Source organism: Scyliorhinus torazame, chromosome 6 (assembly GCF_047496885.1).
Source record: "Scyliorhinus torazame isolate Kashiwa2021f chromosome 6, sScyTor2.1, whole genome shotgun sequence".
NCBI lineage: Eukaryota > Metazoa > Chordata > Chondrichthyes > Carcharhiniformes > Scyliorhinidae > Scyliorhinus > Scyliorhinus torazame.
The window spans coordinates 83,605,248-83,618,885 of record NC_092712.1 but is presented as its reverse complement, the minus strand read 5'-3'; the positions used below and the strand labels follow the sequence as shown (position 1 = coordinate 83,618,885).

Sequence of the window (13,638 nt, the reverse complement as noted above, 5' to 3'; positions counted from 1 at the left end):
ATCGAAGAGGGACGGAGATGTGAAACTTCAGGCGCCGAGCCTGAATAAGTACTCATCAAAGATGGCGCGGGAAGCGGCTATGCCCATTTCCCCTCACTATGAACGAGTGGGTGATGGCAAAAGAGTTAAAGAAATTTGGTAGGGAGATGGATCAATGTTTCCACAGGCATAGCCAGGAATTGAAAGCATCATTTAAAACTATGGTGGAGTAGGCTTTGGGCCCGGTCAGGGAGCAGCTGAGCAATAGAATTATCATTGATAATTAAACATCATAGAGCAAGACGACTAAGGTGGCAGGGCGAACAGGCGGAGAAGCTGAAGGGCAAAGAGTAGGCCTTATCTCAACACGAAGACCGACTTGCATCATTGGAGGCCAAAATGGTAATTGTTGGGGACAGGAATAAAGGCCTCAAGATTAAACTCTATGATATGGATCCATCAGAGGGAGTTGAGGGGTCAAGACCGACCAAATACTTCACTGCGAAGCTCTTTCAGCTGTTGAACGGAGATGAGGTATTTGCTGCGCCAGAACTGGACAGGGCCCATCGGGCCTTAAGGCAGAAGCCGTGACAAAATGAGCCAACTTGAGCAATATCATTCGGTTTCACAGCTTCCAAAGGAAGGAGCGGGTCCGGGAATGGGCCAAGAAAGCTCAAAACTAAGCTCAACTGGGATGGTAACTTGGTAATAATTTAACAAGATATCGGCACAGAACTGGTGAAGCGATGGGCGGCCTTCAATAAGGTGAAGACGCTCCTGTTCAATTGCGGAGTGCAGTTTGGGGTGGTGTACCCCAAGAGTCATGTTTGACTCAAAGGACTTTAATTTCGAAACTCCTAAGCAAGGTGAGGACTTTATCAGAGATCATGCACTGGGCACGGTTTGAGGGATGTGGTTGGGCTGTTGGGAGGCTGGGGTTTTAGTATTTTACTGTTTCTATTCATGTTGTTACGAGTTGAGTTGGGGGTAATGATAGAGATGTTTGGATTGGGGGCGTTTCCTTTGTTATGTTTTCACGATTATCCTATTCTACGGGCTTAATAGTTGTTGGGACGGTGAGGGGCTGGAGGGTGTCTTCTCTCGGTTTAAGGCTTTTGCTTAATATGGGTGGAGCAGACGATTAGTTGGAAGGGACAAGCTTGGGGCAGAAACAAACCAATGGTTGAGGACTAATTGGGGGGGGGTTACCTTACTGGGGGGGTTTCACCTTACTAGTGCTAGAAAGTAGGCTAGTTAAAGGAAGTCAAGTAGGGGAAGGGGCTTCGACTGGTCAGGACGGCTTCGACTGGTCAGGCCAGTTAAGTTAGGTTTGATGAGTCTGGCGGGGATGGGGGAGGGATGGAGCGACAGGGTTAGAGGAGATGGAAGGTTATCTGCTGACTCAAGGGGGTGGGGCGGGGGGAGAATCAATAGCGGAGTTATGACCTATCGCAGTGGTAATGGTTGACTCGAGGCTGAGGGGAGGAAGTGACCCCCGATAAGGGTGATCACCTGAAGTGTGCGAGACCTGGAGGGCCCAGTCAAAAGAGCACAGGTTTTTGCACATTAAAAATCCTAGGGGCCGATGCGATGTTCCTCCAGGAGACCGACATCCGCAAGCAGGACCAGGTGCGTCTTCGGAAGGCTTGGGGGAGCCCAGTTTTCCATTCGGGGTTCGCTAGCAGGACCAGGGGGTGGTGATCCTCGTTAATAAAAGGGTCCAGTTTCATTTGGAGAAGGTAATAATAGATGCAGGCAGGCAGCATGTTATAGTAACGGGGGTGTTAGAAGGGAAACAGGTGGTGTTGACGAATGTTTACGACCCGAATTGGGACGATACAATGTTCATGAAACGGCTACTGGCAGCCATAACGGATCAGGACACCCATCCACTTATTATGGGAGGGGACATGAACTGCGTGCTAGACCCAAGGGTGGATTGTTCTAGGCCGAGATCGCTGGTCCCGGGGGGGTGGCAAAGGCGTTAATTGCTTTTATGGAGGAAATGGGGGCCCGACCTTTGCCAGTTAGGACATCTCGTTCTTCTTCTCAGGATTTTCAAGATTGACTATTTTGTCATGAGCCAACAGCTATTGGCAGGGGTGAAGAAATCTGAGTACTCTGCGGTGATCATTTCTGACCATGCCCCACATTGGGCAGACCTGGAGTTGGAGATGGCCTGGGCATCGAGGGGCAGATCTGGGGTTCTGTGCAAGGATCTCAGGGGCTATCCAGGATTCTATTTTGAAGAATGATAACGAGCAGGTCTCACCCTCGATACAATGGGAAGCGCTTAAGGTAGTAATTCGAGGAGAAATTATATCTTTCAAGGCGTATATTGACTGGAGACAAGGAGGGAGCGGGAAAAACTGGTAGATTATATTACAGAGGTTGATAGCAAGTATGCGGACAGCCCATCCCCAGAATTATTAGTAGAGAGAAAAAACGGCAAAAGCAATTTAATCTGATCTCTACAGATAAGGCGGCACAAGAGCTGAGGCGAGCAAAAGAGGCTATTTACAAATATGGAGAGAAAGCAAGTCGGTTCTTGGTTTATCAATTGAGGAAACAGGGGGCAGAGAGGGAGATTGTCCAGATTACGGTGCAGGATGGGGGGGCTGGTCTCGGACCAGAAGAAGTTGAATGAGGTATTTGGATATTTAAGACCTTATATGAAACTTTATACAGGTCCGAACCGCCACGGCATAGGATAGATATGGTGGTAGTCCTAGGGAGTTGGAGTTTCCCATGGTGGAGGACAATTATGGGAGGACTTAGAAGCTTCGCTGGAGTCGGAAGAGATCAAGGCAGTGCTGAAATTGATGCAGTCGGGGAAGGCACAGCGGACCGATGGGTTCCTGGTGGAATTTTATACAAAATCCGTAGAACGATTGGCCTCTCTATTGTTGGGGATGTTCAGGGATTCCTTGGAGCGAGGTGCTTTGCCACAGTCGCTGAGGGAGGCTTCAATTTCCTGCGCCTGAAAAAGGGCAATGGCCCTGTAGACTGTTGGTCATACCGTCCGGTCTCCCTGCTAAATGTGGATGCAAAGCTGTTAGTTAAGGTTACACTAACAAAGTGACTTTTGACCCCTTTTGTCGATTCCGGTATACCAGGCAGGAATGTCCAGTGTCCCCTCTGTTGTTTGCATTAGCAACAGAGCCACTAGCCTTGGCCCTCAGGTCTTTGAAAGCATGGGAAGGAATAATTCGAGGAGGAGTCGAGCACAAGGTCTCGCTATATGCCGACTATTTATTATACGTGAGGGACCTGGAGGCGTCAATGGGTAACACTATGAGCGTCTTGCAGCATTTTGGGGCCTTTTCTGGCTATAAGCTAAATATAGGAAATGGTAAATGCTTTGTGGTTGGGGTACCGAGGCGGGGAGGGGGGCTAAGGAGAGCACCTTTCCGGATAGCAGGAAGTCATTTCGGTATTTGAGGGGCCAGGTAGCAAAGGACTGGGGGGATATTCCGGCGGTTGGAGAAGGTAAAGGCGAAGCTGCAGAGATGGAAAGGTCTCCAATTAGCCCTGGCGGCCGAGAGCAATTGATTAAGGTGAATATCTTGCCGAGATTCTTCTTTTTATTCCAGTGCCTTCTGATATTCTTGCCCAAGAGATTAACTGGTTGCTGACTGGGTTTATTTGGGCGGGTAAGGGCCTGAGGATCAGGAGGACAGTGCTCCAGAGAGACAAGAGACAAGTAGGGGGCTTTGCCGTGCCAAACTTTCAATACTACTACAAGGTGGCTCGTGTTGAAAAGGTGCCAGAGTGGTGTGGGGATTCGGAAGAGCTTTGGGCCGGGTAAAAGCAGAGTCTGTGAGGAGTGCAATCCTAGGGGCGTTGGTAATGGCTCCGTTACCAGTGGTGCCGAAGAAATACTCGACTAACCTGGTGATAGTGGCCACTTCAGAAATTTGGAGGCAACTCCGTCAACATTTTAATTTGAGGGCTGCCTCAAGGCTAACCCCCATCTGCTAGGTCGGATGTGAAGTTTAGAGAGTGGAAGGAAAAGGATTTGGAGAAAGTGGGAGATTTATTTTAAGAGGATCTGTTTGCTAGTCTGGGAAATATGAGCTTACAGACGCTGATGGGTTCAGGTATCTCTAGGCGTGTAGCTGGTTCATAAAGTACTTCTTTGCCTTTCCGGTAAAGCAGCCTTCTGCCTTCCTCTAGAGGATCTTATCCTGCTCGGGCTCAGAGGTAGCCAACATGTCGGATATATCCCAGCGGATATTGGGAAGGAGATGTGCTCGGTTGAGGATATGAAGGCAAAGTGGGCAGAGGAACTCTGCTGATCTTGGAGGAGGAGGTTTGGAGTGAGGCACTGAGGAGGGTGAACTCGACCTCGTCCTGTGACGAGACTATGTTGGCAATCAAACATTGGGTTGGAACCTGGCCCATTAGTGGCAATATTTGGGGTTTTTTTGCTTGTGCCGGAGCTCGGGATGGGGACGGGGCAGAAGGTCTGGACATGCCTCACTGGTGGAAAGGAGGCAAATCCTCTTGGGTTGGAGATCGACTGCACCGTTCAGCGCCTCGCCGTGGCTGGGTGACTTGGAATTTTTGCAACTCGAAAAGGCTATGTTTACCATGAAAGGATCAGTGGAAGGGATTTATCGTAGATGGCGATCGTTTATAATATACTTGAAAGAGCTGGTCACGGTCAGTCGTTTGTGGGGGGGGTCTTACTATTTAATTGTTATTCTGTGTTATTGTATGCTTTGTATATAAATTGCTAAAAATACTAATAAAAATATTTTCCCAGAAAAAAACCCAAAGGAACAGTGCAGAATGGGTTAATTGCTCTCAAGCCTAGCAGTTCATTTAGTTTAGATGCCTGTCATTTGAAAAATTACATTCTTCGTATTTTACTGTGAATTTAGCTTTCAGCACAATTATCTGTATCAAAGAAACAAACTGCAAATCTCCCAAAAACAGCTTTTAAAATAACTACTGGGCTCTTCCACAAACCTGCTTTTAATTCCAATGGTGTTGAAAGGTTTCTATGAAATATCAGTTGAGGCCTCCTCCTAGTTCGAGAGAAGGTTTGCTGCTTAATTTGTATGTTAATGCCAAACAGCCTTTGTTATCTACTCAACAATGTCTCCATCATTGAGCTGGTGACTTCTTTATGTCACACCAATGGAATGAGGAAAAAGCTGATAAAAGTGTGACAGGAATGATAAGTGGAAATAATTGTGGACAGGAAATAATATATCGACTGCACAGTAGTCTGCTAAAGCTGCCAGAAAGCCATGAAAGAGTGGGCTGGATACATCCATATTTTCAGTCTCCTGCTTTAGCATGCCATTTCAGGCATGACATTATTCATGCAGCGACACAGAGGAATTTGGAGTCAAATTAGGCTATAACACTAATGCAACATGAAAAAATATACCATTTTCACAGAGTAAACATGGGGGCAGGAGAAAGTCATTCGCCCCTTGAATGTTCTGACATTCAGTAGATATGACATACATCACAACTCAATTTACTACCTTGGCTCCAAATTGCTTTAGCCTTAACTAACAAAAATCTATCAATTCCCAAATTTGAAATTTTCAACTGGTATATTCTCAGCAACATTTTGGGAAAGGATTACAGCTTTCCACTATTTTTTGTGTGAAGAAGTGGTTCTGGACAGCAACCGATGTTGCCGACCTCTAATTTTAAGGTTATGCCTGGTTTGGGCTCTGCAAAAAGAGGGGATTTTTTTTTCCTATTTGTGTTGTCAATTCCTTTCATTACCTTAAACACCCCAATTAATATTGCCCTTAATCTTCTACTAAAGAGGATACAATCTTAGAATACGCAAATTCCTCATAATTTAATCCATTCAGGCCCAGTGTTATTCTGGTGAAACTATATTGCGATTTCTCTGAGGTTATGTTCTTCCTGAAGTACAGTGTCAATAACGGTATGAAGTGCTCCAGATGAAGGCTAACCAAAGCCTGCGCAACTGCTGCAGAACTTTCAGCTCTTTGCATTGCTGCCGCATTGTACGGGGCTCGCCCGTGGCGTCCTTGCGGCGGGCGGGGCGGAAGACTCCAGCCCTGTGTGTGCAAGACTTCAGATTGCCCGAATGATTCAACAAAAAATAAACTAGAACTAGAAAATGAAACGGGAAGAATGTAATTTTAAAATAACGTGAAAGGATGCGGACATAAGTCATATGTTAATTAGAAAAATTGAGAAATATAGCACAACCAAATTATTAACAAATGTTAAAGGCCAAAATGATTGCATTATTTGAAGCAAACCATAAAGGTCTGTGAAGGGAATGGCAAAGAATAGAATTGTTGATAAAATCAAGGTGGAACCAAAAAAAAAAAAACAATGTTCATCGTGGATAAACTGTTCCAAGGACCAACAGATCAGTTAAGACGTACTTGGTATAAATATTATTTTGGTGGGATGGGGTTGGAGTTGGAACAATTGGCAGGGAAATTAACTGACAGGTATGTTAAATTAATTTTTGGAGTGAAGATTATCGACAAATTGTGGTCAAACTGGCATAGATGTCTATAATCAAGCACTTACTATGACAGAACACAAAGCTTGTAATGATTTAGACCAGGCGCTTGAGATTGGCCAATTGGAATACAAGTTCCCCGATTAGTGGGCCAATCAGGGAACCTCTTCTTTGTATATAACAGGGAGTGTCAGATCCTCGGCACTCCCAGTGTAGACAGCAAGCTGAATACACATGGTTGTACTGCTGTTGGTTTTGTTAATAAAGGAATTCTTGTGAAGGGGCTCCTGCATCCATGGACGTATTACAGTGGCGACGAGGATGGGATGCTCCGAGACCGGTTGGTGAGCAGAATAAATAATTTAGCAATACAAAAATGTCTGTTAGCAGAGGCTGAGCTGGATTGCAAATAAGCATTGCAGCTGGCTTCACCCTTAGAAAGTGGAGCACATGAGTTATTTGGTACTCCGATGGAGGTAGACGCCCACACTAGTGCAGTTAAGGGACTACCACTGGGGAATAGGCAACTGCATAGCCACCCTCAGGAACGACTCGGATACTAAGGAACCCAGGCCCACTCGCAGAACCGCTCCCAAGCAAGGGAAAATTAGGACCAGACAGACGGTAGCCCCTGAAGACTTCTGCCCGGCAAGATTTTTTAGTTGTTGCCAGAGTTCGGAGCCAGAGAGGAAACATAAAAGTCCAAAACCAACATTTCGGGGAAGGGCACATAGGCCGGGTACAGGAAGCCCCATCTACCTCCGATTAGGAACTTCTAAATAGTGTAATGATGGTTAAACCAAAACTCATTAAATTAACCATAAGGTTGAATGGACGTCCAACATTAATGGAGTTCGACACGGGAGCAGTCGTATCAGATACATGTAGGAGAACACGTCTTAAAAAAGCACCTGGACCAGGTGCGGGCCTCGGATTCATTTCCTCCCCCAGAGCTGACTCAGATCAGCATACCGAGGACCGAGGAGAGTCCTCCCCGACTGACTACTCACGTCCCTCCGGCACCACTGGTGAGGACATCGGTTTCTGATATGGACACCGTGGATGAAGCCGTGGCTGTCCTTCTGCCGCCGGAGGAAGAGGGCGAACCGCCCCTCAGGAGCTCTCAACGGAAAAGATGGGAACCTAGCCGTTATACCGACCGCCCCCCCCCCCATGTAGGAGGCCGAAGAAGGATCCGGACCCAGCACAGAAACAAAGAAAGAGACCCCTGAGTCACGATGACCACAGGGGCTCCTTGGACTTTTTTTTTGGGGGGGGGAGGGGGGGTAGAGGGGTGTATTGACTTAGACCAGACCTCGGAGATTGGCCAATTGGAATACGAATTCCCTGATTAGTGGGCGAATCAGGGAACCTCTTTGTATATAACAGGGAGTGTCAGATTCTTTGCACTCCCAGGGTAGATGGTAAGCTGAATGCACATGGTTGTACTGCTGTTGGTTATGTTAATAAAGGGATTCTGATGAAGGGACTTCTGCCTCCGTGGACTTATCACTAAGCTCTAACTGCCTCTCCAGGCCGCCTGCTGGCTATCAGAATTTTCCAGCAATTCAGTAATTAAGTAAGAGTCCGAGAGTCACTACATCACAGGAGGTAGCCATTTGGTCCATTGAGTCCATGCTGACTCTCCATACAGACTCTGGAGAATAGTTTTTAAATGTTCTGTAAATGAAGGTGCACTACCTGACATATTTGACGACTTTGTGCTAATAAATGAAATTAGCCTGGTCAAGAGAATGACTCAAAAAAATTACATATGAAAATCGCTTATTGTCACAAGTACTTCAAATGAAGTTACTGTGAAAAGCCCCTAGTCGCCACATTCCGGCGCCTGTTCGGGGAGGCTGGTACGGGAATTGAACCGTGCTGCTGGCCTGCCTTGGTCTGCTTTCAAAGCCAGCGATTTAGCCCTGTGCTAAACAGCTAATTCCCTTGTGTTTATACTGGTCAACAATTGGATAAATTAGTGCATTTTTATCATACTTATATAATTTGCCAATTGTACAAAGCTAGGAGATCAGGTGTACCAAAGTAGAACATTCAGAGACATCGGAACAGAGTGCCTGGATGAAGTAATGGGACATGAATTTTCACTTCAAGGCAAATTTGAAAATACATAATCAATAAGCAATTCCAAACAATTTATTCAAATGGGGGGTGGGGGGGGGCGACAAGAGTCAGAGGTGTGAGGTCAGCAAATAAGGAATTAAAATAAATCAAATGCGCCAAAGAACATACATACCAATATCTGAATAATTTCCTCAGGTCTTTTATCATCGACTACAATTCCATTAACTTCCTTCAGTTCGTCTCCAATATGGATAAGACCTATTTGAACAAAGAATATTTCAGCTATGTATATAAATTACGCTGCCCATTCTCAATGGCTATATTTTGAAAATGTTTTCACAGAATTACACAAAAAGGAAATTGTACCACTTCTATCTGCAGCCCCTCCATGCATTATTCTTGCCACAACAATAGCACCAGTGCTTTCATCTCTTCTTATTGTCGCTCCCTGTCAATCCAGGAAAAGAAAATGAATAAGAATTCTTCACAGTCTACTTAATAAGTAAAATTAGAGTACCAAGTCAATCTATAATACTAGTTTTCAAAATAGTTACTGAAGTCAAAATGGCTAGACAGCTGGTTCATGATGCAAAGCAAGGCCAGAAGCGCGGGTTCAATTCCCGTACCAAACTGAGGTTATCCTTGAAGGCCCCACCTTCTCAACCTTTCCCCTCGCCTGAGGTGTGGTGATACTCAGGTTAAATCACCACCAGGCAGCTCAACCCCTCAAAGGAGAAAGCAGCCTATGGTCACCTGGGATTATGTCGACTTTACCTTTAAATATATTTTCAATAATTATGATTGTATTTCACTGAATAAATGCTGTGGCTTCTACATCACAATTCGAGTTTTTAATAAATGCACAATTTACTAAAGAATTAACTGATGAAATGAGACAGCCCTTCACTGATTGGGTGAATGAATATTTTATTTAAAAAATTTAGCGTCCCTAATTATTTTTTCCAATTAAAGGGCCATTTAGCGTGGCCAATCCACCTACCCTGCGCATCTTTTGGGTTGTGGAGGTGAGACCCACGCAGACACGTGGAGAATGTACAAACTCCACACGTACATTGACCTGGGGCCGGGATTGAACCCGGGTCCTCCGTGCCGTGAGGCAGCAGTGCTAACCTCTGCGCCACCGTGCCGCCCCTGGGTGAGTGAATATTAATGTACTTGAATGATGTACATTTCAGTAATGGCAAATGCACAGGTAATTTTCCAAACAGTTTTCTAATGAGTGCAGCTGACTCAAATGAATTGGAAGTTAAGAACAAAGTTTTTAGAGAGATCTTAATGATTGACTTTGAACTTTATGTCATAGAAAGGGAGTCCTAAGATTATAGAACATTGAGGAAAGAATCAGAATCAGGGCATTTGCTTTATACGACAACTACAACTTTCAGCATAAAACGCATTGTAGAACATCAAACTTTAAAGCCTGTTTGAATGAAAACGTACTTTTGATTACTTTAAACCTTGGAAACTAATGGTGCTTATCAATACAGCTCGATACATTTTGTCAGTTTCTTAAATTCAGTGTAAATAATTTTAGAAATTTCGAGCATTTATTCAGAAACAAATAGAAATGACTGATCTGTGTGTAATAATGTCTCTTGAATACGTAACAAAATCCTGGTAAAAGCTGCCAGATCAGATTGGCATAAAGACATAAAATACGAGAAATACACAAGACAGACAATATCTATGGAGGGAGAAACAACTTTCTTTCTTTACCGAAGCTGCCTGACCTCCTATGTATTTCCAGCCATTTGTATTTATTTCCAAAATCCAACATCCATAGTCTTTTGGTTCATTATATCTTGGAATTGGGTCAATAAAAACTTGCATTCATGTTGCATCGTTAATATAAAACATCCATAATCAGGCAAAAATTGCCATTTGGCCAAAGGAAGAGATATTAGAAGGGCAACTAAAAAACTGTCAAAAGAGTAGCTTTTAAAAGGACTTAAAGGAGGAGAGGTAGAGAGATTTAGGGAAGGGGTTTCAGAGCCTCCAGCCTGGGTGGCTGATTTAAAAACACAATCTCCAAGAATGAGACTTGGAAAGGCAACAAAAATGTTAATCAATAGAGTGTGGACTGCAGGGAGAGGATAATAATCAGTTCACCGTGCATCCATCTGAGTACACAAGTTAAGTTCTGCCACTCAACCGCCCCCCTGCCATGATTCTGAATGTGAATAGGCATTGTAAGAACAACTGCATTCCTCACATTATTCCTTAAATACCAAAATATTGAATCTGGAACTCCAATGTTCAGAAGCTTGTTCGAACAAATGTTTACATTTGTGCGGTCTCAGTCAACAACTTTGATTTATGCTTAAGTTCATGAACTATTTCCCATTTCATCTGGTAACAGATAATATGTGGTATATTCAAGTCTCCATCTCTAGGTGCATGTAAGTAGATATATATACAACATATGAGAGACTGAAGATAGAAAGATATCGAGTTAAGCTGCTAAAGGAGGGCAACATGCAATGCTGAAGGAGAATTCACAAGTGAACATATTGTCTCAGGCTTTTATGCAGCTACAAAACATCAAGAGAGGCTATAATCTAAAGATGTCACTTTACCAGAGGCTCTTTGTTTTTGACAAGTCGAATGATTTTCACTGAATCTTCATCATCGTCAAGATCATCTGGCATAGGGGGCAATACAGGGTCATAATTCTTCATAGCCACTGTGTCATGAACCGACAGTAAAGCCTGCAAATATCCAGTTGATAAACCATCATGCATTACATAACACACTTCTTAAAAATAACAGGCAAGAAGGAAGATGTTTATTGCTTCATTTCAAAAATTGACAAACTTTTCACATTTATCCTCATACAAAAGAGGATTTTAATCTATAAAATAGCTTTTTTGTGTAAAGTAACATTATTGCTGATGAAATACATCTCTAGATTTTGAAAATATGAGCTTTAAACCTTTTATCACCGTTCATGTCTTTATCCAAACAAATATTTCAATCATAACAAAAACTGAAAATGCAGGAAATGCTCAGTAGGTCAGACAGCATCTGAGAATAAAGGAAGAGTTGACAGGCAGAAGCTTGTGCTGGGATTCAGAAGAGCAGGCTGAGCGGAGGTTAAGCTCCATCCCGGAGGCAGGCTGAACCGGGGCAGGGATGGAGGTAGGCAGAGCGGGGCGGGGACGGATACAGGCCGAGCGGGGACGGGGACGAAGGCTGGCTGAGCGGGGGCGGGGACGAAAGCAGGCAGAGCGGGGGCGGGGACGAAGGCAGGCCGAGCGGGGGCGGGACGGAGGCAGGCCGAGACGGGGCGGGGACGGAGGCAGGTCGAGCGGGGGCGGGGACGGAGGCAGGCCGAGCTGGGACGGAGGCAGGCCCAGCAGGGGCGGGGGCAGGCTGAACGGGGGCGGGGACGGACCGAGCAGGGGCGGGGACGGAGGCAGGCCAAGCGGGGGCGGGGACAGAGGCAGGCTGAGCGGAGGTGGGGACAGAGGCAGGTCGAGCGTGGGTGGGGAGGGAGGAAGGCCGAGCGGGGGCAGGGAGGGAGGCAGGCCCAGCGGGGGCAGGGAGTGAGGCAGGCTGAGCGGCGGCAGGGACAGAGGGTGATGGTGCAGAAACATGGGAAGGAGTGGAGGATTTTGTATGCTATGTGTTGGGATCGTGCGTATCCAGTTGCGGAGGTTGACAGGCAGGATGGTGGGGAGAGATGGTTCCAAAGGGGAGGGCTGGTACTCTCTACGGTTAGGCCTGGGGTTTGAACCGAGGGTACCTGGCAGCGGAAGGGACAGTCACAGTTTGGGGGCAGGGGGGTGAAAAGAGAGTGGATACGGTAGGGTGGCAGGTCCAGGATCATGCAGGGGTAGCAGATGGTGTAATGAGGAAGGGATGGGATGTTGGTGGGGGGAATGGTCGCAGATTGCATGATGTGTGCCGAGGCTGCAAATTCGCAAATGATGGCCAATACTTAAAATATGATAGATAAAAGCAAATTACTGCGAATGCTGGAATCCGAAACAATAACAGAAAATGCTGGACATTCACAGTAGGTCTGACAGCATCTGTGGAGAGAGAAGGGAGCCAACGTTTCAAGTCTGGATGACTCTTTGTCAAAGCTTTGACGAAGAGTCACCAGACTCGAAACGTTGGCTCCCTTCTCTCTCCACAAATGCTGTCAGACCTGCTGCAATTGTCCAGCATTTTCTGTTTTTGTTTGTGACTTAAAACTTCATGTTGGAATGATCAGTCATGTGAGGCAAAACGTAACAGGATCTGATTGGCGTCAAAGTTCCATGCCCTTAAATATCCCCATTGAAGCAACTAGCAACAAAATGAGAATGCAGCAAACTTCAAAACAGTGCAATGAAACATATATTTAGAAGTTTGGAAAATCTCTACAGTGGTTGAGTTTCAGAAATTCTTTGGCTGTAATTCTCTGGTTGTTGAGAATTTCTGTTCCTGCTGGGAGGACACCTCTGCAGCAGACACAATTTGGACTGACTCCTCCAGCCTTCGCTGTTTCTGCATGTCCTCTGGCATTTCTGCCTGATGTCCCCCTGTCGGTCTCTGAATCTCAAACAGTTTTCTCTTGGTTGAAACCAGAGGCTCATCATCTGCAGACTGCTGAGCATAGGCCTGGTCTCGGGCAATCCTCAGATCCTGGCTGTCACTTCCTCCATTAGCTGTGGACCCATGTCCACATGGGTGTAATATATATTTATGGGTGTAATATATATTAATGATTTAGATGAGGGAACAAAATGTAATATCTCCAAATTTGCAGATGACACCAAGTTGGGTGGGCGGGTGAACTGTGAGAGGATGCAGAGATCTGCAGAGTGCCGCATAAAAGATTGATCCAGAAAGTGAGATTGCAGGGGGTAGAATACTAGATTGGATTGAGGATTGGCTGACTGACAGAAAGCAGAGAGTCAGGTTAAATGGGTCCTTCTCTGGTTGGCGAACTGTAACTAGTGGGGTGCCACAGGGTTCAGTCCTTGGACGTCTACTGTTTACAATCTATTTAAATGATCTGCAAGCAGGGACAAAGTGTAACATGGCAAAATTTGTGGATGATACTAAAACAGATGGGAAAGCAGGTA

General features: G+C 45.4%; 1 protein-coding gene across 6 annotated transcripts in view; it reads right to left on the bottom strand.

The window, feature by feature from the left end:
* Window positions 1–13,638, bottom strand: part of mpp7a (MAGUK p55 scaffold protein 7a) — a 758,711-nt gene that overhangs the window by 241,509 nt on the left and 503,564 nt on the right. For all 6 annotated transcript variants that reach the window (XM_072508390.1, XM_072508394.1, XM_072508393.1 and 3 more), the window contains 3 exons: window positions 11,140–11,271; window positions 8,909–8,990; window positions 8,715–8,800 (listed from right to left, as the gene is read on the bottom strand). In XM_072508390.1, coding sequence (XP_072364491.1) covers window positions 8,715–8,800; window positions 8,909–8,990; window positions 11,140–11,271 — 300 coding nt within the window. The remainder of the gene's footprint in view (window positions 1–8,714; window positions 8,801–8,908; window positions 8,991–11,139; window positions 11,272–13,638) is intronic.